This window comes from Oenanthe melanoleuca, chromosome 8, assembly GCF_029582105.1.
Source record: "Oenanthe melanoleuca isolate GR-GAL-2019-014 chromosome 8, OMel1.0, whole genome shotgun sequence".
Classification (NCBI taxonomy): domain Eukaryota; kingdom Metazoa; phylum Chordata; class Aves; order Passeriformes; family Muscicapidae; genus Oenanthe; species Oenanthe melanoleuca.
Genome location: NC_079342.1, coordinates 27,338,562 through 27,360,680, shown reverse-complemented (window position 1 = coordinate 27,360,680; position 22,119 = coordinate 27,338,562). Strand labels below are relative to the sequence as shown.

Genomic DNA, 22,119 nt, shown 5'->3' with positions numbered 1-22,119 from the left:
AAGGGCAGAGGAAGGTTGGTGACCTCTTAGTTGGTGGTTCTGAGAAAGGTGAGGCAGACAGAGCTTCAGCCACCAGCAACTGGAGCATGAGCTCCCTGCTGCCTGGGTGCCATCAGGAATTGAGAACAAGAACCCTACAGCTGCCTGCTTTGTCCTACACCCTCCCTGATGGAACAGGAAGGGTTAAACTCCCTCTGCAAATATCCAGGTGGGTGTGTGCTTCACACACTCGGGTGCCTGAGCAGTATCAAGGCACCACTGGCTTTTTTTTTTTTTTTCAATAGCAGTAATACAATAACACATGAGAGGTGAAGGGGTGGGGGAGCACTGCTCACAACGGGGAAAAGAATCCAGAGGGGAATCAAAGGGCCTTGTGAAGTTGTTCTTCTCAGGAGCAGCTGCTGTAAGAGCTGGATCAATAGGCCAGGGTCACTCAAAGGAAGTGCTGCTGTCAGGGTTTTGGGAGGGTTTAATAACAGCCAGCACACCTGGGTGCCTTTTGTGAAGCCCTTGGGCACGGTGGTTTTCATTAAAGGGTTTTGTGGGGTGGAGCATGGCCAAGGGAAGGCAGGAGAGGAGGATTGCTGGCACTGCCTCCATTCCCTTAGCAAAGCCAGAGCCAGCCAGAGGGGCACCAGCCTGTGCTGGAGCAGGAAGCCTGGCTCTCCAAGTCCTGTCCCAAAATCCACTCCCTAGCAAGCCAAGCAGCAGCTGTGAGCCTGGTCTCTCTCTCTGACCTCCCAGGGCAATCCTGCACACACTCGTGCCCTGATTTCCTGCTGTGGCTGGTGGGAAGCAGGATGGCATCATTCCAAGGAAGCTGCTCCCTGCTGTGCTGCAGGGGTGCAAGCTGAGCCCAGGGATGAGGAGGGCAGGCTGGATTTTGTTCTCATTTTGGTGCTGCCTGGATTTTGAGATGACTGTCCTGGAAAGTTCCCTTTCCACAGCTCCCCTGAGCTCCCCCGTGGGAGAGGCAGGGATGTTTTGCCCTCAGGTATTTAGTGCACCTGGCACAACCCCAGTTTCGTGTGTTTGGGGGCTCTTTTCAGTCTTAGAGTTCCAGAGATGGGAGGGGGATCCTTGAACAGACACTGGCAGCAGCTGCATCTGGGAATACTGATGTGCTGCATGCCCTGGTGGTGTGGGGTGCTGGCCCCACAGGTGTCTGGCTCACCAAACACAGGTGAGAGCACACACCAGCACACCTGGGCTGGGAACAGGCTCTTCCCAGGGCACCCACACCTGCATTTCCCTAACCCAGGGACTGCAGTGCGTGCCCAGGCAAGGAAGCTTGGGGGAATGGATAAGAGATTTGGAGTACAAGTGTGGAATCAGCACAAGTGTGGAGTCAGAGCAATGTGCAGGATCCTGCTGAGCCACTGCAAGGAGTGCTGTCCTGTAGGGAAAACCAGCAAAGAGACAAGCCCAGTTCCAAAAGCCCAGCAATACTTTGATGACACAGACAAGACTTTTTTCCTCTTCTTTCCTCTTTTCCTTTCATGAATATTGGCAGTATCCAACCTGATGCCCCTCTTCCACCCCTTTCCCAGCTCTTTCCTTTCAGGACAATTAGTAAAAGGTTTGGTGCTTCGTTTGGATGAATAATTAATTTCCCAGCTCGGTGAATGATTCATGTGCCATATGCCACAGCCCTGGGACGTGCCCAATATCAGCACCTTGCACAAAGGGCAGCACCCCTTCCCTGGCTGGGTGAGGAGGGAAAAGGATCCTGTGTCTGGAGATGGGGGGTGGAGATCCCTGGGCAGGGGCTGGGAAGGATGTTCAGGAAAACCTTATAAATATGAGTGCCTAGCAAAAGATTTTGAGAATATGGAAACCATAAATGAGATAGAAATGATAGCAGTTTTCAACTGTGTGGCTGAGAGCAACAATGTGGATGCTCGAAGGCCTCCTCCATTTGTTTAGATAATACCAGATGCTGCAAATACTGAAGAGCCAGCAAAGATCCTCTCCAGGCATGACAGGAAGGGTCCGAGATCAGGTTTAGAGATAAGAAAGAAGTAAACATGGTAGCAATTCCTATAGGTTGTATGCAAATGTTAGAGAATTTGTATCTTGTATTAGGTTGGTTAGTGGAAATTAGAATATTCGACACAGAAGATTTATTGTGTTGTAAATGGGAAAATCCCTCTCTTACCTCTTAGAACTCTCACTACTCGCCACTCTCTGCCCTGCTCCGAGCTGCAGCTCCCAGCCCTTTTCACCCACACCCCATGTAATACACTGCAAACTTCAAGACCAGAATACAGAGATCTCCTGAGTTTGTCCTGACCACCGTCCCAGAAGAGTCCTAGCGGCAGGCAGAGCTGCAGCTCTGGCTTTGGGGAGCCAGGCACCCCGCGTGCTGCTCACACAATTCCCGGCTCCATCCATCCTCCCGGCTCCATCCTCCCGGCTCCATCCATCCTCCCGGCTCCATCCATCCTCCCAGCTCCATCCATCCTCCCGGCTCCATCCATCCTCCCAGCTCCATCCATCCTCCCGGCTCCATCCATCCTCCCGGCTCCATCCATCCTCCCAGCTCCATCCTCCCGGCTCCATCCACCCTCCCAGCTCCATCCTCCCGGCTCCATCCATCCTCCCGGCTCCATCCATCCTCCCAGCTCCATCCTCCCGGCTCCATCCACCCTCCCAGCTCCATCCTCTCATCTCCATCCATCCTCCCGGATCTATCGTCCCGGCTCCATCCATCCTCCCAGCTCCATCATCGCGGCTCCATCCTCCCGGCTTCATCCTCCCGGCTCCATCCATCCTCCCGGCTCCATCCTCCCAGCTCCATCCATCCTCCCAGCTCCATCCATCCTCCCAGCTCCATCCTCCCGGCTTCATCCTCCCGGATCCATCCTCCCAGCTCCATCCTCCCGGATCCATCCTCCCAGCTCCATCCTCTCATCTCCATCCATCCTCCCGGATCTATCCTCCCGGCTCCATCCATCCTCCCAGCTCCATCCATCCTCCCGGATCCATCCTCCCGGCTCCATCCTCCCAGCTCCATCCTCCCGGCTCCATCCATCCTCCCAGCTCCATCCTCCCATCTCCATCCATCCTCCCAGCTCCATCCTCCCGGCCATCTCCATCCATCCTCCCAGCTCCATCCTCCCAGCTCCATCCATCCTCCCGGATCTATCCTCCCAGCTCCATCCTCTCGGCTCCATCCTCCCAGCTCCCAGCTCCATCCTCCCAGCTCCATCCATCCTCCCGGATCTATCCTCCCGGCTTGATCCATCCTCCCAGCTCCATCCTCCCGGCTCCATCCATCCTCCTGGCTCCATCCTCCCGGCTCCATCCTCCCAGCTCCATCCTCCCAGCTCCATCCTCCCAGCTCCATCCATCCTCCCAGCTCCATCCTCCCAGCTCCATCCTCCCGGCTCCATCCATCCTCCCAGCTCCATCCTCCCATCTCCATCCATCCTCCCGGCTCCATCCTCCCATCTCCATCCATCCTCCCAGCTCCATCCTCCCGGCTCCATCCATCCTCCCAGCTCCATCCATCCTCCCAGCTCCATCCATCCTCCCGGCTCCATCCTCCCGGCTCCATCCATCCTCCCGGCTCCATCCTCCTCCCAGCTCCATCGTCCCGGCTCCATCCATCCTCCCGGCTCCATCCATCCTCCCGGCTCCATCCTCCCAGCTCCATCCTCCCGGCTCCATCCATCCTCCCGGCTCCATCCATCCTCCCAGCTCCATCCTCCCAGCTCCATCCTCCCAGCTCCATCCATCCTCCCAGCTCCATCCTCCCGGCTCCATCCATCCTCCCAGCTCCATCCTCCCAGCTCCATCCTCCCAGCTCCATCCATCCTCCCAGCTCCATCCTCCCAGCTCCATCCATCCTCCCGGCTCCATCCATCCTCCCAGCTCCATCCTCCCAGCTCCATCCATCCTCCCGGCTCCTCCTCCCGCCGTTGGCTTCCCGCAGCCGCAGCGTGAGTCAGTCCCTCCCACGGGGCTGCTGGTCCCTGGGGCACTGCCTGCCCTGCCCGGCACCCCAGACACCCCAGCTCCTGCTCTTGGGGGATGCCCTCACGATCCTGTGGGGATAAAGCTCCTTTTCACCTTGCTCTGGGAGATGGGGTGAGGGTGTGAGCCTGGCCTGAGGGAAGGGGCAGTGGGCTGTGTCCTTCTCATGCTCGGGGGGAAGGTGGGATCACACGGTGGATGCTCTGGGGTCTTGTAGCCCTCCTTTGGCATGGCTCCACCCTCACCTGTTCTCTATTTCTCTCGTAGGGACAGCTCTCCTGTCTGCTGCCAGAGGCTTTAGGTTTCCCCCAGGTCCTGTATGTGCAAATGCAGTTTTATCAGTGTCACCTCACCCTGCCAAATCCTGTATCTGCTGAGAGGCAGTGTGGGGATGGAGGCATGGGGGAGATATGGGGCTAGGCCAACCCACAGGGTCCAGAACAGGGGATGCTCCCTCATCCCCCAAATCCTGGGGTTTCTCCGGGAAGGGGTGGCCTTGGGGGATCGTTTCACCCCCCAAATCAAAGGCTGGTTTCATCCTTCAGCCTCATCACACCTCTCAGGCAGTCACTTGTGCCCATCCAGACCTCTCCAAGCTGCTGGGAGGGGCGGGAGCAGGAGCTCTGCAGAGCTCAATCCACCTGGGTCACAGCCCCGAAACCTAGAAAGAGCAAGAGGAGGTGATGGAGGCATTGACGTTGCTCTGAAGTGTGCCAAGGGCAGGGCTTGGCCCTGGTGTCCCTCTCCCATGGTGTCCCCAAGGCTCAGCTGTGTGTGGCATCCTCAGAGTGGGTGACCTGACCCTGCTGGCCCTGCTCAGGGCCCCAAGAGCTGTGAGAATGCCCTGCTGCACATGATGCTGCCTGCAGAGAGGGATGGATTCACCCCACTGGTTCACCCCCAGAGCAGGGCAGGAACGGGGTGAGTTCATCAGGTAACTCACTTTCTGAGAGCTGTTTGACCAGTGTATTAATTATGAACTAGTCTCCCTCATAGAGTCAGGTGGCAGTGCAAGCCTTCAGGGGCCTTTCCACTTAATTATAAATATTAATTTGCATGCCAGCCAGCATCCTGCCTGCCCCAGATTTTGGGCTGAGATTAGTCTGTCTCAGCCTATGCCTCTCTCCACCCAGCACACCCTTTGCTGGGACAGTGTGTCTGCATGAGCTTCAGCAGTGCTCCCTGAGGGGAATGCTTGAGAGGGGCTCAGTTTGGGGTCAGGGGGGTGAATCAAGGGTTGATCTGGGGTTCAGCCCTTTGGTTGAGGTCTCTGGTGTGAAGCTCTTTGTAGTGTGGCCTGAGCTGTGTGCTGTCCCTTGGGGCTGAGGGGTGGGACGGGATGGGATGGGATGGGATGGGATGATGATGATGATGATGATGATGATGGAGATAGAAGCCCAGCAATGCACAGCCCCTGGCACAGGCACAGGGGGCACAATGGGTGCTGTTCAGTGGGATAGTGCCCTATTTCAGTGTTGACTTTGAGCAGCGTCATCAAGCATCACTTGTGCTTTATTCTGCATATTCTGCATCCCAAAGAGCAGGGAATCCTTTAAAATGAGATAATTCTTTTTTTCCCCCTTCTTTTGACCCCTGGGGGAAGAAATCTAAAGGTGCAAGGGGCTGAGCCTGGCTCTGCCAAGCCCCAAAGCCCACAGGGTGGTGGCCCCAGCAGGAGCTCACTCTCCTCCCCAGAGCCTCCAAATAAATAAAATAAAATAATCACCCTGGTTGCAAACACAAAGCATTGGATTATTATTTTTTCCTCTCCTGAAAGAGTGTTTTTGTCTGCTGGTGATTGCTCACTATTCAATTATACTTTGGGGGATTAGCATATATTTCCCATCCTGCCTCCTCTCTCATTTGCATCCTTCCAAAAGTTCTTCTCTGCTCTTTTCTCCACCTGAAGTCTCTCTTCCCCCTTTCCTCTGAAGTAAAACTAACCCCTTTGCCTGGGTGACCTATAAAAACGCCTTCACTTTTTTTTTCCCCTTCTTTTTTTCCTCCAGTACATATGATGAAAAGCATGAGATCATTGGGATTTTTATAGCCTAAATCTGGCAGCTTTTTTCAAATAACTTGGATGGTGAGATGTAATTTTAGTTTGGGTCCTTGCCTAAAAATAAAGAATAATTATTAGCACATCAGACGTGGATATTGTAAGTGATCGAAAAGGGTTTAAATTGTTCTACAGATACCAGAGCTGCTGCCCTGTGGCAGCACAAGGGTCTGTCACAGCCTGAGTCCCCTTAGGAGCTGTGAGAAACCTTAGTTCAGAAACTGGAAGTTCTGGCTGATATGGTTCAAAAAATGAATTAATAAAAGGCACGATTAGAGGGTTAATAAACAATTGCCAGGTGAGATGTGCTGAAGTCTGAAGCTCAAGGTGTGCTTTGAGCACTGGGTTTATAATTAGCAGTGGTGTGGTGGTGTCTGTGCCTCCCAGGTCATCCAGGAGAGGGGATGTGTGGAACTTGCAGCCACGGAGGTTTTTTCCACGGGGGAAGCAGCCAGCAGCCAGCCTGGGAGCTCGGATCGCTTTTCCCAACCTCTCTATGAGGTCTGGGGGCTGCTCACACCGTGTGCCCAGAGGCTCTGGGCTTCGTTTTGGGTTGATCTGGGAGCAGCCCCGGTGCCTCTGCCGGAGGATGTGTCACAGCTCTTTGTCACCGCCCGTGTGACAGGTCTGAGCGCAGCCACCTCGCTCCGGTGATCTGTCCGAACCTCCTTCCCGAGCAGCTCGTGATGTCCCCCGTCCCCCAGCGAGGACAAGGAGCATGTCACCTTGCCACAGAGGAGTCCCATTCTTAGCAGCTAATTTGGAGCAGGGAAGGAGCGCCCTGGAATCGCCCGAGCCTTGCCTGGAGGCTGAGCGCGGCGGCTCCGGAGCCCTTCAAATAAATCTGGGTTAGCCGAGGACTTTGCTCCGGTGGGGCGTGGAGGTGTGGTGAGGCTGCGAGGGCTCCCCCTCCATCTCCCACCGCCTGGGATCCGTGGGGAGAGCGGAGAGCTGCGCATCCCAGCCCGGCTCCGCTGGCTCTGGGGGGAAGGAAGGGCTGGAGCCCGGAGCCCGCCCAGGAGCATCCCCTGCAGGAGCGCTGGGGCTGCTCCTGCCCCTCTGGGAGGCTCTGGCACTCCAGGGGCTGCCACATGAGGAGAAAAGCTGGAGGAGGGTCTCGGGGTGTCCAGCATGCTGCTGGCACAGCGTGTCCCTGTGCTGGCGTTTCGTGTCCCCTGTTCTCTCTGGCAGGGGGTGTGAAGGGACAGGCACCGACAGGGCTGTTCTCACTCCCCTGCATTGCCAAGTGGCCGTGCTTTATCGTACTTACTGATTTTAATCTTACAACCGATTTAACAGCACGGCTCTCCCCAGGCTCTGGGTGCTCCCGACTTAATGAAATCCCTTTTCTGCTCTCCTGTCAGCCCTGTGGGTCTGGGCACGGGCTGGGGCACGGAGACTGCGTGGAAAGGGCTCAGGAAAAGGGGAAAATGCCAGCAAGGGTACCAGATCCCTGTAAATCTCAGGGACAAGCAGTGTGACACAAAGGGGATTGTGGGCAGTGCATCCCAGCTGCTGCTGTGACCCCTTGCATGGGGCAGGGGGGAAGAGGAGACTGGGAAAAGGGGCTGAAACAACCCGGTTTGCAGATGTGAGAGCGTTCCTGCTGCCAGGGTATCCTAGGAAACCCAGCCACCTTTCTGGAGGGACAGGTTGGTACCTGCTGTACCTCAGGGAGAGGGTGAGAGAAAGAGTGCTAATTGCTCAGCACGCCAGAGAGCTGCTCTGGCCTGTAATTAGATGAATTAGTGGAACAATGACCCAATTTCCCTCGGTTTTTGGATTGCTGCAAACAACCCTGAGGTTGCTGCCTCCCTCTGTCCCGTCCTCCTCCCCATCCCCTCCTCTCCCACCCCCTGCTGCTCTGCCCAGCACCTGGGGACCAAGCTTGGATGGGAGAGGGCTCTGCCAGCATCCCTGAGGTGCAGCATCCCTGTCCCCACAGCAGGTGCAGGGGCCCTGAGTGTTTCCACTGCAGGACTCAGTGTGCACCAGCTCCCTCCTGCCCCAATTTGTTTTCCAGAGATGGGCTTGGGGAAAAAAATAAAAATCTTTGTGTTTTAAAAGAAAACCTCTGGAGTCCTTCCTGCGCCTGCCGGTTGCCTTCCAAGGTCATCAAACTTTCATTACTATAGATTTTGGAATGTGTGTGAGGTTCTCTGCTCCTTCTCAGCAATCCCAGAGGTGGGACTCTGAGGAAGCTCCATGTGTGGAAAAAGCCAGGGCAGCTGCTGGCTGGAGGTGCATGGAGGGGAGCAGCTCACACCTCTGGGGTGCTGCTCCTGGTCCGTGTGCCACCTTCCTGGGAGGCAGGTCCATCCTCTGCAGCCGGGATCAGCGTGGTGTTGGTGGTGTTGAGACCCCAGATGGGATCCATGGGTGGTGTGGGGCTGTCCCCAGCCTTCCTGGGGTGTGGGGGGCACTGATGGGGGGCTGCTGCGTGGCTTTTTCTGGTCACAGAACTTGGGTGTGAGCATCAAACGAGGCTCGCTGACCTTTGGGAGGAGTCGAATCTCTGCAGGGACATGGTTGTCCTTCTCAGCCTGGCGTGAGAACATGGCACTGCAGTGGCCAAGGGCTTTCCCTGGGATAACTGTGCTCTGTCCCTGTGTGCCCACAGCATCCTGGCCACGGCCGGGACACACTTCAACACCCACGTGGACCTGCGGACGCTGCGCGCCGTGCGCGTGCTCCGGCCTCTGAAGCTCGTCTCGGGCATTCCCAGTAAGTTGGATGCTCCTCATCTCCCTCCCAGGGTGTCTGCATCCGTCCCTGATGTCCCTGGGGTGCGAGGGGTGCTTGTGCCACCTTATCCCACCTCTCCATCAAAGGTGGCAGCGCTTGGTGTCCCTGGGTGGCACTGTCCCCTGCCCAGCCCGCCCTGTGCTTGGCAGAGCCCGCTGGCAGCTCCTCTTCCCTGGCCAGAAGGCAGTGGGTGGATCCTTTCAGGACTGGGGTTTATTCAGGGGAGATTACTTGGTGGTTTTTTTTTTTTTTTTTTTTTCTTTTTGTTGTAAGATTTCGTCTGTTGGCACGGGGATAAATAAAGAAACTGGGCTGCTGCTGGCACCAGTCCTCCTGCCCCTCGTGCCCTGGGCACTGGCAGGGCTGGATCCATGCCTTAGGGGGCCATGAGGGGGACAGAGCTGCACAAGCCATATCCCACCACGTCCAGGTGGGGCAAGGACAAGCAGGACATTGGAGTGGGGACCAGAAACAACCTCTGCTGGAAGTTTGCTCTGCAGCTTGGCTTTCTCTCCCCTGTTTTCCTCCAGGATCCTCCTGCCTAGAGGGATCCTCCAGGCTGTGCTGGCCTCTTTCATCTCTCTGTTGACTTGTCCATCTTCTCTGTTCCCTGTTTTCCTCCTGCCAGAGTTGGGATGGGTGTGTCCCTGGAAGGGGATCTGCATTGCTGTTCTGAGCTGTGCCCTTTCTCTCCTCTCCCAGGCTTGCAGATTGTCCTGAAATCCATCATGAAGGCCATGGTGCCTCTCCTCCAGATTGGCCTGCTGCTCTTTTTTGCTATCCTCATGTTTGCCATCATTGGCCTGGAGTTCTATAGCGGGAAGCTGCACCGAGCCTGCTACACAAACAATTCAGGTGGGGACAGGGCACCCTCTTCACACCCCACGAGTGGAAAAAAGCTGGGATGAGCTGCCCCTTACCTCTGCCTCCCCTGGCTCTCTGCCTGCAGGTGAACTGGAGGAGCTGGACCCCCCCCATCCCTGCGGGGTGCAGGGTTGCCCCCCGGGCTACGAGTGCCGGGAGTGGATCGGTCCCAACGACGGGATCACGCAGTTCGACAACATCCTCTTTGCTGTGCTGACCGTCTTCCAGTGCATCACCATGGAAGGGTGGACCACAGTCCTGTACAATGTGAGTACTGCTGCCCTGGGGGCTCATAGGGGTGGGCAGCTGGGGGCTGCTGCTGTGTGCTGGAAGCTCAGGAGATCCAGAGTTTCCTTCGTGATGGAAATGGGGTTAATCCCTCCAGAAGAAGGGGGACAGGGGGGTGTGTTCCATTTCTCCAAGTAGAGGGAGCTGTGAGGGTCTGGTCCCCATCTCTGACTCATTGCAGAGAGCAAAACCTCGTGGGCATGTCCTGCAGTGATTCTCCTGCTTGAAGGCTGTCCCTGGGGAGGAACCCCTCCTTGCCTGCTCCTCCTGTGCTCCCCAGGGCAGCTCTGTGAGAGTGGACGTGGTGTCAGGGCATTGCAGGGCAGGCAGAGGATGGGCTCAGACCCCCCTCTCTGGGGCAGGCACAGCATTTCAGTGCCCAGCAGGGAGCTGGGATCTTTGTGGGGATGGAGCAGGGAGTGGCTGGGCTGAGTTCTCGTGGTTTGGAGCTGCTGGAAGCTGCTGATGCCCCAAGCCTTGGAGTGCCCAGGGAGCAACTTGAGGGCAAAGCTGGGGAAAAAAAGCTCCAGGCGATCCCAGAGTGCAACATGGCCGTGGGCGACTGGCCATGGAAGCATGTTTGAGTCTGTGGGCTAGAAGCAACCGTGCCTGTTCTGTTCCCAGCCTAATTTCAGCATCAATTTTGGCGTCATGGCACCGGGAATGTTTTTATACCGCGGTTCCCATAACGCCCGGAGAGCTGCGGAGTGGCACTGCTCTGCAGGAGGCAAGTGGGATGGCATGTGCTGGGGAAGCTGCTTCAGGAGGGGCTGAAGGGCTGGGAAAGCCCAGGCCAGTGCCAGGCTCTCAGCACTGGGGCCCCTGTGCTGCTCAGTCTGTCACAGGGTCCCTCTGGGGGTGCAGGATGGCGTGTTGGACAGATGGGCTTTGAAACCCAGACTGGAATAGAAAGGGGAGAGCTCATTGCAAAGGCTTGACCTTTCCACAAGGATTTGGTTTTCCTCTTCCTTAAAGGCGTGTCAGGATCTTGCTGTGTCAGTGGGGGAATTAAGCAGGATTGAACCACCTGAGTGTTCAGAGCAAAAAATTTCAATTTTGTGTCTGTGTCTGGTGTGTCAATGGGATTAGACACTTATCCAGAGCACCCAGGGATAATTGAGTGTATCAGGGAAGGTGTTTTCCCAGCGCCCTGGGCAGCTGCTCCCACTGTCATATATGCACATATATATGCACATGTATCCTGTGGCTGGTGCCAGCCACCTGCCCTGAGCCTTGCTCTTGTGTTAATCACTACAAAACCTGCTTCCATCAGTGCTTCCTGGGTCTCCCCCTTCCCAGCCTTTGGAGCCTGCAGCAATCAGCAGCAGCACTGCCCGTGCTGGAGTCCTGCTGGTGGTGCTTGAGGGGATGGGAACAGACTGGCAATTTATGGTCTAGTGGACCTCAGGGGTTTGTTGGAGTGAGTCTGGTCTCCTGCTGCCCGGGTTGTCCTTGCTGGGAAGGCTGGAGCTGATCCCTTCAGTGTCTGGGATTTGCTGATTCATCACCCAGGAGCTGGGAGCTCTGAAAGCTGCACCTGCCCTACAGGAACTCCTATTTACTACCCCAGCTGCTGAACTGGGAGCTCTCTGGGATCCAAATCATGTTCCCAGCATGATTAGCAAAGCTGGGCAGACGTGCTCTGTCACTGGTGCCACTGTCACGCTCTGTCACCCTGTTCCCAATGGCCAGGACCATAAATAAGGTGCCTCCCTTCCCTGTTCCTCTGCAAAGAACCAGCTGTTACTGACCAGTTATGGAAGAGAGCAGGGACCTTCCTTGGCTTTTAATTGAGTGAGAGATTGGGGCCTTGGTATCATTAAATGCTGCTGATTCACCTTGGGGGGTGGCCAGAGCTGGTGCTCCCAGCAGTGCTGGGCTGCACCTCCCGTCCTCCCCAGGGACTCTCATGGTTCAGAGGCTGTGGGTGCTTGGTCCTTTTGCTACTTGGAGACAGAAAAATTGATTTTTTTATTATTTTTTTTAATAAAAAATTGAGGGATGCAGTCCCTGGGGGGTGCAGGAGGAGGGCTGGAAAACCACAGGGTTGCTCTGCCATCACCTCCATCAGTTGGGGCAGCAAGCCAGGGCAGGCTCCTGCTGCTAACCAGCATGGACCTTGGCCAGCCCATGCCCCAGGTTTGGGAGGTTCAGTGGGGCACTCTGCTTTCCCACCAGGATAGAGCCATGGGAGGCTGTGTCCTTGAGGATTAACGCTGCAGGGGAGAGGGAGATGGCAGCAAAACCACTTTAGCAATCTCTCAAAGAAATTGCTTACTATAGAATTCCCCTGTGTGACTGCATCATGGTTTTAAGATCTGTTTTTCCACCATTCTACCAGATCTGAGAGTGTGGCTGCTGGAATTTGCAGGCAGCATTACAACAGGCTAATTTCCACATGGATTATTTCATCCGTGTGCTTTTTGCTTTCTTCATGTCAGCTTTGCCTTCATGAAGTAGAAATCACAGTATGGGTTGAAATAAAAGAATTGTAGGGTATTGTGGCTTTTCCAGCTCCTGTCCCTGGGAGACTTTGATTTCTTTTGGAGAGGAGTTTGACTTTGAGACTTCCTCTGTGGTCTGAAACGGGCTAGGAAGTATTTAGGTTTTTTTCTTCTCCTGGAGCAGACGCCCCTTCCCTGAGCTGGCTCCAGCCCAAGCCTGATTTCTGTAGGGACCAGAGGGAAGCACACTGCTGGCAAAGAGACTCACTGTCCTACTTCTCCTCCTCTGCAGCCCTGCTGGCGTGGGGCAGGGATGCATTTTGTCATTAAACAGTGCTGCTGGGCCTGGGGGGATGGCAGGGCTGCTGAGGGGCACAGGTGACCCTGGTGGCTTGGGATCCTCACCCTGGCTCCCAGCATCCAGGGAACAAAGGGGTGAGGAGTTTGCAGTGGATATTTCCTGCAGAACGCCAGCTGGAGAGGCTGTATTTATCCCCTGCAATTGTTTGTTTGTGTTCCTGTTCAGAACTGCTCAGCTGCTGTGCTTGCAGGTAGCAAGGAGGAGCCTGACTTGCCAGGATCTGACACTCTCCTCTGAGATGGGAAGGAAAACACCCGTGGCAAGGATGTGCTGGGGGCAGGGGGGCTCTGCGAGGGCATCCAGGGCTGCCTGCTCCTCCAGCTTGGAGCAGGGCTCAGCCTGGAGAAAAAGATGCTCAAGGGGGATCTTCTCACTTCCCTACAACTCCCTGACAGGAGGTTTGGATCAGGTGGGGATTGGTCCCTTCTCCCAGGCAGCAGGGTGAGAAGAATTGCCCCCAAGTTGCATTAGGTGAGATCCAGACTGGATATCAGGAAAAACTCCAAAAGCATAGTGAAGCCCTGGCACCAGCTGGAGGGATTTGGAAGATGTGCAGATGTGGCACTTGGGGACGTGGTGGCCTTGGCAGTGCTGGGTTAATGGCTGGCCTCCATGACCTCAGAGGGCTTTCCCAGCCCAAACACTGCTCTATTCCTGCTGGCACTGCTCCAGGCTCGGAGCCTGCTGCCTGCTTCCCTGCAGGGAGTCAGCTTGAGCCCCTCATCCTCTCCTGGCACGAGGGGCTGGGACCATAGGGAAGCAGGAGGGCCAAACAGTACAGGGAGCCTCAGGAGATGCCAGGGCTGAGTGCTGAGAGCACCCCCTGCTTCTGGGTGCTTTTGCAGCAGGAGGGGAGCGTTTGCTGGGGGAAAGAACACAAAGCTGTTGGTGGCTTCCAAAAGCACCTCCCAAACCGCAGTGGTGGCCAGCAGAGCTGTGTGCACGGCCTCAGGGAGGTGGGTCTGGGTCTTGCAGCCCCATGCATGGCTGGGCAGCTGCAGCAGAGAGCCAGGAGGCTGCAGGGGGGTGAGCTGGTGCCAGGTGTGAGCTGTGTGTGCAGGGATGCTGTAGGAGTGGCTGGGAAACGGGAGCTGCTGCAAGGATGGGGGTTTGCAGTGTATGTGACTCAACCCCCACGTGTTTCCAGTGTGCTGGAGATGCTGGGGCCAGGAGGGGAGGATCCCCTCAGTCTGTGGGATGTCCTCTGCCTGTGGGGTGCAGAAGGGTTTTGGTGAATCTCACCATGTGGGCTGGGTTTGCAATGTTGGCTCAGACTGGTTTTGTCTGTGAAGCACCAAACTCGAGATCACAGGATCACAGAATGGCTTGGATTGGAAGGGGCCTTTTAAGATCATCCTATCCAACCCCTCTGCCCTGGGCAAGGACACTTTCCTCTAGCCCAGGTTTCTCAGAGCCCCATCCAACCTGGCCTTGGGCACATTCAGGGATGGGGCATCCACGACTTCTCTGGGCAGCCTGTGCCAGTGTGTGACCACCTTCCTTGTAAAAAAAATAAATCTTCCTTATATCTAATTTAAATCAACCCTCTGAGATTAAAACCACTACCCCCTGTCCTGTAACAACAGGCCCTGCTGAAATGTTTGTCCTCATCTTCCTTATGAGCCCCATTAAAGTATTGAAGGTCTTCTGCTGGAGCCTGGCTTTGAAATGCAGTGACATCCATCCTTTTTGAAACAGGGACTGTTCAGGGCAGCTCGATTTGGGAGCTGGGGAAGGGAGGTGTGTTAATATCACCAGTCATGCTGGAGCACATGGCTCAGAGATGTGAGCAGGGCTTGGCTGTTCTGCTTCCTGCCTCACCCCCATTCCCCCCAGTCGGCCTTGGAGGGGATCAGAGAAGGAGTCTGTTGCAGAAAAATTGTTTTTTTTTCATGAGTGTGTGTACAGAATTGCTCACTGCATGTTGGTATCAGCTCCTGGGGTTTCACAGCCATCCCCTGGGGTGCTCAGCACTCAGAGACCTGAGCATGGTGCAGCTCTGGGTGGATTCCTCCTCAACATTTGGAGAGTGAGGACAGAGCCTGGAGCTCCATAGAGGAGCTAGGAGGCAGCAAAATTAACGACTTGACCAGGGAGGATTTTCCTCTTTTTTGGGGGGGGTTTGCTCAGACCTGAGATGAGCTGGGAAACTTCCCTGAGCCCCAGTACTTCCAGGAGCTGCTACAGATCCTCTGGACACTGGTGTCTGTCTCCTAGGGCCCCAGGGGTTGTGAGAACTCTGCTTGTGGTGCAAAGATCCCCAAACCAGCCCTGACACCACACTGGTGGCCTGGAGGAGCTGAGTACAGCAGCAGGCTGGGAGTGTGATGCATAACAGTGGCTCCCAGCAAGGAGCTGGGAAGAGGAGAAGGAGAAGCAGGAGGAGGAGGGAAAGAGTGGGAGAGGTGGGAGGGATGGCAAAAAGAGGGACACCACCTGGCTTTTTAGCCCTGTGTGCTCTGGGATGGCGCCAGGCTCCCCAGCCAGATCACTTGTGAAGGGAGCAGAAGTCCCTTCCCATGTGTTTTAAATTAAAACACAACGCACACAGAATGTCCTGGCGGGGAGGAACGAAAATCAAATCAGCACCCAGAGCTCCAGCAGCTCAGCAGTGAGCACAGCCTGTGATGCCTCTGCAGCCACTCCTGCTGCCTCAGGGTGCAGGAATGGGGGCTGCCAAAATGTTCCCAGCATTTGAGACACCGTGGGACAGAGCCCTTCCCTCCTCCCTCCTCCGAAATGCTGCGTGCTTTAAGCATGGTTGAGAGCACTTCTGAGAGGAGATTTCAGATTCCACCCCAAAGGTCCAAACCCTTTTGACTCAAAAAATGAGCTGTTCTTCCTCGAATGGCTCCAGTTGGTGTCTGTGCTGGAGCCCAGCCCTGCCAGGCACGTGTGTGGCAGCCAGCCTGCTCTCCCCTCTCCTCCCTTTCTAAAAACCTCTTTTTCTCTGCACTCAGCAAAGCCAGACCCTCACCAGCTTGCCAAATGTTCCTGCCTTTTTTTTTTTTTTTTTTTCCTTCCCTTCTTCCCCTTTTTCCCTCTGTGTGTGTGTGTGTATGTGATGAAATGACACAGCAAGAAACAAACTGTGTCTGCTGGATGCTCTCAGGCATGTTCTATCAAAAGCTCCCTGCCCACACCCTCCTCCCTGCCCGCGCGGGAAAGTCTCACTCCGAGACTCCAGGTCTGCTGGAAGCACTGGGGCAGCTCAGGGGGGCTGCTGGAGGTACCAGTGATCCAGCATCACCCAGCAGCTCCAGGCTCAGGGGTGGGAGGTGGCAGGGGTCTCAGTGCTGCCTTGCTCATCTTCGTTAAGCTCAGGATTTGTAATTCCGTCAGCAGGCTTGGTGCTGGAAATAGCGCTGGGGAGGTGTTAAAAGCTGGCTCCAGACCTCTTGGGGAATGTGCTCCTGTGCTTGGGATGTGGGGCTGTTGGGGTCTATTGTTGCCTGGAAAGGCTGAGCTGAAACAGAGACTAGACAGGGCAAAATGAATAAAACAGGCATTTATTGAAAGGATACACTTTGGGCAGTGCAAGAGCCCAGCCAGGGTTACACCCAAATCAAATCCAAGATGGATCCTGATCATGAGTTTTCCACTTTTATAAGTTTGGGTTCATCTGCATATTGAGGTCAATTTTCCAACCACAGCCCCAGGCTATGAAGTCTCAGCCCCCTTTCCCTCACTGTTGTTTCTGCTTTTTGGGTACCAGGTGTCCTTGATTCTGTAGCTGGGAAGGGATTGCTTTGTCTAACTACCCTGTGAGGAGAGCTTACTAACACCTAATATGAGGTTTCAGAGTTACACACTAAGCAGCAGAGATTCTGGAAAATATAAAAGCTAAAACCCAAGGCATCACTGTGAGGGGAGGTTGTGCAGGGGTCTGTAGTCCCAGAGCAGCACAGCTGAATCTGGGGATGTTCCTTCACCTAGGAGTGTCATACAACGATGAAAATCTTATCAAGGGGCCCAAGCTGACTCTCTGGGCTTGCAGCATGCCCAAAACAAAGCAGGGATCCGGGCCCCATGAGAAAACAGCCCCAAAGCTGATCTGTGGAAGCCATGCCCTGCTGCAGCATCCAGGGCCTGGGTCCAGCTGATCCAGCAGCACTGGCACATCGGTCTGCACTGGAAAGAACTGGGAAGCTTTGAAAATGCTCCTCCAGGAAAAGTTCATCCTGCCTGCAGAGTGCTTAGGGTAAGGCACAGGAGGGGTCTGGGTGGGGGGAAGGTGAAAGTTTGGGAGCTGAAGTGGATCACAGTGAGGGATGACTGTGGGGAAAGGCAGAGTGGGAGGCACACACAGGGACTGGGTTTGTGCATCAATACTGGGGCATCTGGGTGAAAATTCTTGCTGGGTTGGAGGAGAACAGCACCAAAATTGATCTTGGTGCCTATTAAAAATATTTTGAGAATGCTTGATTTTTAGCTTCTAGCAACACATTTTTTGCATTCCATCTAGGAAACAGAAAAACGAAACACGTCGTGTCCTTTTCCTGTTCCCCCACTCCCTCCCTGCACACACTCAGAGAGGAGATTATGCTGGGCTTTCTGTCCCCTTCTGGCGTTATTCCAGAGCTTCCCAGGGCCAGTGTGGGGCAGTGCTGGAGGAAGGGAACGGTCCTGGAGACCCTGACACTTGGCCATGGCAGGATGTGTCCCACCCTGGGCCAGTCCTGGCCTTGCAGAGGAAATGCACCCATTTCCTCATTAACCTCATTTGGGGAAGCAAAGCATTTCCATTCAGGTCTTGTGCAGTGCCAGGGTCGCTGATGGATCCCAGGCAGGGAGTGAGGCATGGCCCTGCATGCAGGAGATTCAATTACTGCTATTAGAGGGAACAGGGAGATCTGTTACTGTGCTGGGGAGAGCAGCAGCGGGTGTCGGCGTCTGGAGGGAACTGCTCAGCCCAGGGAATCTGCTGAGAGGTATTTTTGGAATTAATTTCCTCCCCTTCTGCTGGGCTGGGAGGCTGTGGCTGCTGGCCTGTGTGTGGCTCTCAGCTGGATGCAGCTGTGCTGTGCAGGGAGGAGCAGCTCAGGGGCTGGGCAGGTGATGCTGGGGGGGACACCATCAGCTGTGACAGGAGCACCTTGGGTGTCACCACCAGGCAAAGACCATCAGAAGTCGCCAAGCCAAGGATTTGGAGCACAAATCATGGAAGCTGTGGTGGTTTTGTACCCTCTGTCCTGCTCTGCAAGAACCCAAGAAGCTCTGGGGAAGGCAGGCACAGCTCTGAGGGCAAAGACCCTTGAGATCCTGGAGATCCATGGCTTTTCCCACCATCCCCAAACCCCTGTGTGAATGAAATCCACATCCTGCTGTTCCCTGAAAGCTTTGGGTCCCCAGTTCCCCTCCCCAGGCTGGTGAGTGATGAGTGGCCATTAAGGCTCCCTGCACAGACTGAACCTGCTCTCTGTTTATTTTTAGCCAGGAGAGGCTGAGTTTGAGGGGTTTATTGAGGTTTTCCCCCCTCCCTTCCCCTAGAGCAAAGAAATCCTGAAGGTTCCCATGCTCTGCAGCCCGAGGGAGGGGACGTGTGGGCTGTGAGCTTGTGCTGTACATTCAACTTGAGGATATATTTAGATTTCTTTAGATTTCTGGCCCCCCCAGTGAGACCTGCTTTTGCAGCTTCCCGCGCCTTTTCCTGCCCTTTGGGGGGAAAAAGAAAAACAAAAAAAAAAAAAACCCCAAAAACCAAACAAACACCACAAGAGCTGCCTAAAGAATAACCTTGTTCTTGGGGGTTGAGAAGCAGGAGCTGGTGGGGGCTCTTTCCCTCAGGAGGGTCCTGCTCCCACGCCTTGGTGGTGCCATTTATAGGCTTAGAGGGCTTTCCTGGCAGCAGGATGAGATAGTGAGATGGTTCTTGCTCTGGTGGCCACAGAAGAGTTTGAGGGGTGGTGGGGTGCATAATGAGAAAGAGGTCTCTCAAAGGGAAGGGAAGAAGCAGCAAAAATTTGGCACCAAGCAGCTCTTCCATTTCCCAAAGGAATATAAAAAGCCTGTCCCAAAGGGCTTGGGTGAGTGATGGGACCTGCTCAGCTGTGCAGGGAGCAAGGCAGGAACCTGGAATTTCATTATTAAAGGAACTGGTGTAATTTAGGGATTAAAATTCCTGTGTCTGCCCTGAATTCTGCCAACAACAACCTCCTGGTACCTTCAACAAAGAGTAAAAAAACCTTTGGGAAGGAACAGTGGACCAAGATGATGAGCTGCTGCCTACAGAGGGATATCAAGAACTAATGATGCCCCAAAAGGAATGGGAAAAGATGCTGCTCAGTCAAGACAACAACATCTTTGTGCCAAAAATGTTGGGAAGTGCTGTGAGGGCCACAGGAAAGCTGTGTTGACACAGACCTCCTGGAGGAGCAGTGAGCAGTCCCCCACCTCTGCAGATGGAAGCAAGGCCCAGTGCAATGACATCTGGAGAGATTTGGGCGTGGATGGACGTTTCAGCCCAAAAGAAAAGGCTTTGGGATTCCAGGAAAGTGAATTCTGTGGGAGCCCAAGGCTGAGACCAGCGCATGGACGGCTTCCCCCCAGGCTCATGAAATGGCAGGTCTGGAAACAAGTATTTTTAACAGCTCCAAGGAGTTGGGGGAGGCACCATCTGACTGGAGCACAGCGAGCGCGGTGCCTATATTTAAAAGCGGGGGGAGGAGGGGAGCAGCAGTGAGGCTGCAGGAACAGGAGTGCGAGGCTGACCTCGATTTTGGGAGGCAAGGCAGGGGAGTGAATCATGCCTTTGTCAAAGGTAGGTCACGCCAGGCTAACCTGGCATGGCAGGCCTGGGTGGCGCAGGGCTGCTCCTCGTAGTAAAGGGTTTGTAAATGGGGAAGTGGCAGTGGGCAGGGGAAGGGGGGAAGGGGATGAGGAGCTCTGTGAGGCTGGCGGGGAGGTGAGCGGTGCTGGGATGGTGTTGAGGGGACAGAGGGGATGTCATTGACTCGTGGAGGCCTTGGGGATGCATCTTGGGCTTTCCTTCCAGCATTCACTGGCTTCCCAGAGCTGGAGGGACAGAGGCTGCCATCCTGCACTGGGAGGCATTTGAGGGCCAGAGGAAGAGATGTGTGATGCAGTGAGGAATGGAAAGCCAAGTGCTTGCTGAGGAGCAGCAAAGAGCTCTCCTTGGAGCTCAGGTCTTGTTGGCTGGGGAGGAGAGGGTGGACGGGTGATATCGGGGTGACCAGGAGGTGGCTGCAGGGCAGGGGTGTCACGAGGGAGGAGGGAGCATGGTGGGATGCAGGTGGGGATGGCAAAGTCTCTGTGGCATCATGCAGGGATGGAGTGTGACCCGTGGAATTGCTCACTCAGGTCTCCTGTGTCCAAGAAGGATGAACTGAGCCTGGACTGGAGCAGGGAAAGGGCTACTGGATAAAATAGGGCAGGAGAGCCAGTTGGCCAGCAAAGCAGAGGCTGGAGACGGCTCTGACTGCTGTCTAGAAATAGATCAGGATGGAAACAGGAAGGAAAAGAGCTATTTCAGCCAAAGGCCAGTGCTGGCAAAAGAATGGAGTGGTATAGAAAATGACCACAAATAAATTTAGGCTGGAAATTACAGCAGCCATTGGAGCATCTGCTTGAGGAGGCTTCCAGTGGGGATAGTGACTTTTTGGCAGTCTGAGTGGCTGAGCAAGTACCAGATGATGGTCTGGAGCCACTGCATCCAGACTGGGCATCACCAGCTCCTGGGCTTGTGGGGAGCATTGGGATGTCCTCTGAGAAATTTCATGTTGGATTGGGAGATGCCAGCCACGCTGGCACCAGCCAGGAGGACCCTTGTGGCTGCTGATGGCAGTGCTGTTCCTGGGGCTGCTGGTGGCAGCCTGGGTGATTGGGACCAACCCTGAGCTCACTGTGGCCAGTGCTGTGTCCTTGAGTATGTGGGTCCATGGCCACAGCTCCCCACCTCCTCCTCTACCCCAGAAGTGCCCCTCCTGCAGCTGCTGGGTGCAAGTGGTGCTGTGACCTCCCAAATCCCCTTGAAAATCTCTCCAACCCCCTTTGCCTCCACCTCCAGGGGAGCCAGGCACTCAAATGCACAGAGGTTGGGATCACAATCACCCCATGCCACTGGAGTCCTGCCAAGCCCCTGCCTCGGCTTTCCCTGCTGCAGGTCCCCAGTGCCACCAGCTTTGCTGTGCCTGAAAAATGCAGAGGGAAGAGGTGGTCTGGGCACTGATAACCCTGGGGAAACTGCCCATTTCCCCCTCTCTCTCCTGCTGAGGTGGCTAAAGAAGGGATGGTGATGGCCCAGCTCTGGGGAAAGATGTCTTGCTCTCCTGTAGGAAAGGAGCTCGCCTGTTTTGCATTCCCTGTGACAAGGACCTTGGGGAAAGCCTTTTGGGCAGGAGCCAGGCAAGCAATCCTGACATGAGTGGCAGGTACCCAGTGGCATCTTGGCAGGGAGCTGAAGCCCAGCCAAGCTTGGGCTGAGGGCTGTGTGATGCCTTGAAGGCTGAAGCCATGGGAGATGTCAGAGCAGAGCACATGGCCTGGGTGTCTCTGGAGGTGAACGCTGGCAGTCTGGGATTCCCAAACGCCATTCCTTCCTCCCTGTGGCTGCTTCTCCTGTGGCCCTAAAGAAAGGCACGTGGAGGTGAAATGGGGCTCTTGAAAGAGCAGGATCTTGAGAGGATGTGTGTGGTTTCCCTAGTGCCACAGGAGGAGAGCAGCAAGTCCTTCCAGATGCCCTTACGGCAGCTCTTAGGTGTGCCAGGTGCTCCTTGCCACTGAGATCACTGCCCTGTGCCAGGGCTGTGGTCAGTGCCTGTGCTGGGGTGTGCTGCCAGCCCTGGGCTCGCTGTCAGGGTGATGGGACACCCAGCTGAGGTGTCCATTGGAGGTTCCAGCAGGGTGACTTTCTTTCCTCCCGGAATCGCGCTCCTCCCGTCGCGCAGCCTCGCCTCAGCTCCTGCACTGGCCGACCAGGAGATGTGGTGCCAATGACTCAGATGAAGATGAGGGTTTAATTAGCACGGGGAGAGTGGGGAAGAGAGAGAAAAGAGAAAGAGTCTTTCATTGCAGGAAGATTGATACCACCTCCCCCAGACAGTCACGTTCTGCCGCATCACCCTCAGCCTGGCGTCATGTGCGCTGTGCCTGACACCAGAGGACAAATGGGGCCTGGCAGGGACAGAGGGGCACTGCTTTATTTCAGCCTCTGGTGAATTAATGTCTGGAGGTGTTGAGCAGGGCTCAGCAGGAGCCTTTGCAGCTGTTGGGCTGTGCCCTGCGCTCAGAGCTCCCGTCTGATCTCAGCTCCTTGGCTTGGGGGATGTACCTGTGCTGGGTGGGTGGCTGCAAGGTGCTAGTGATGGAAATGCCTGTTTGGAGGTTTCCCACCATGCATGAAGGGACAAACATTGGCTGCC

General features: G+C 55.3%; 1 protein-coding gene across 1 annotated transcript in view; it reads left to right on the top strand.

Annotated features, from left to right (window-relative positions):
- LOC130256350 (voltage-dependent R-type calcium channel subunit alpha-1E-like) overlaps positions 1-22,119 on the top strand; it is a 95,754-nt gene that overhangs the window by 13,060 nt on the left and 60,575 nt on the right. The window contains exons 5-7 of the mRNA XM_056497897.1: positions 8,658-8,761; positions 9,485-9,637; positions 9,732-9,913. Of these exons, the coding sequence (XP_056353872.1) occupies positions 8,658-8,761; positions 9,485-9,637; positions 9,732-9,913 (439 nt within the window). The remainder of the gene's footprint in view (positions 1-8,657; positions 8,762-9,484; positions 9,638-9,731; positions 9,914-22,119) is intronic.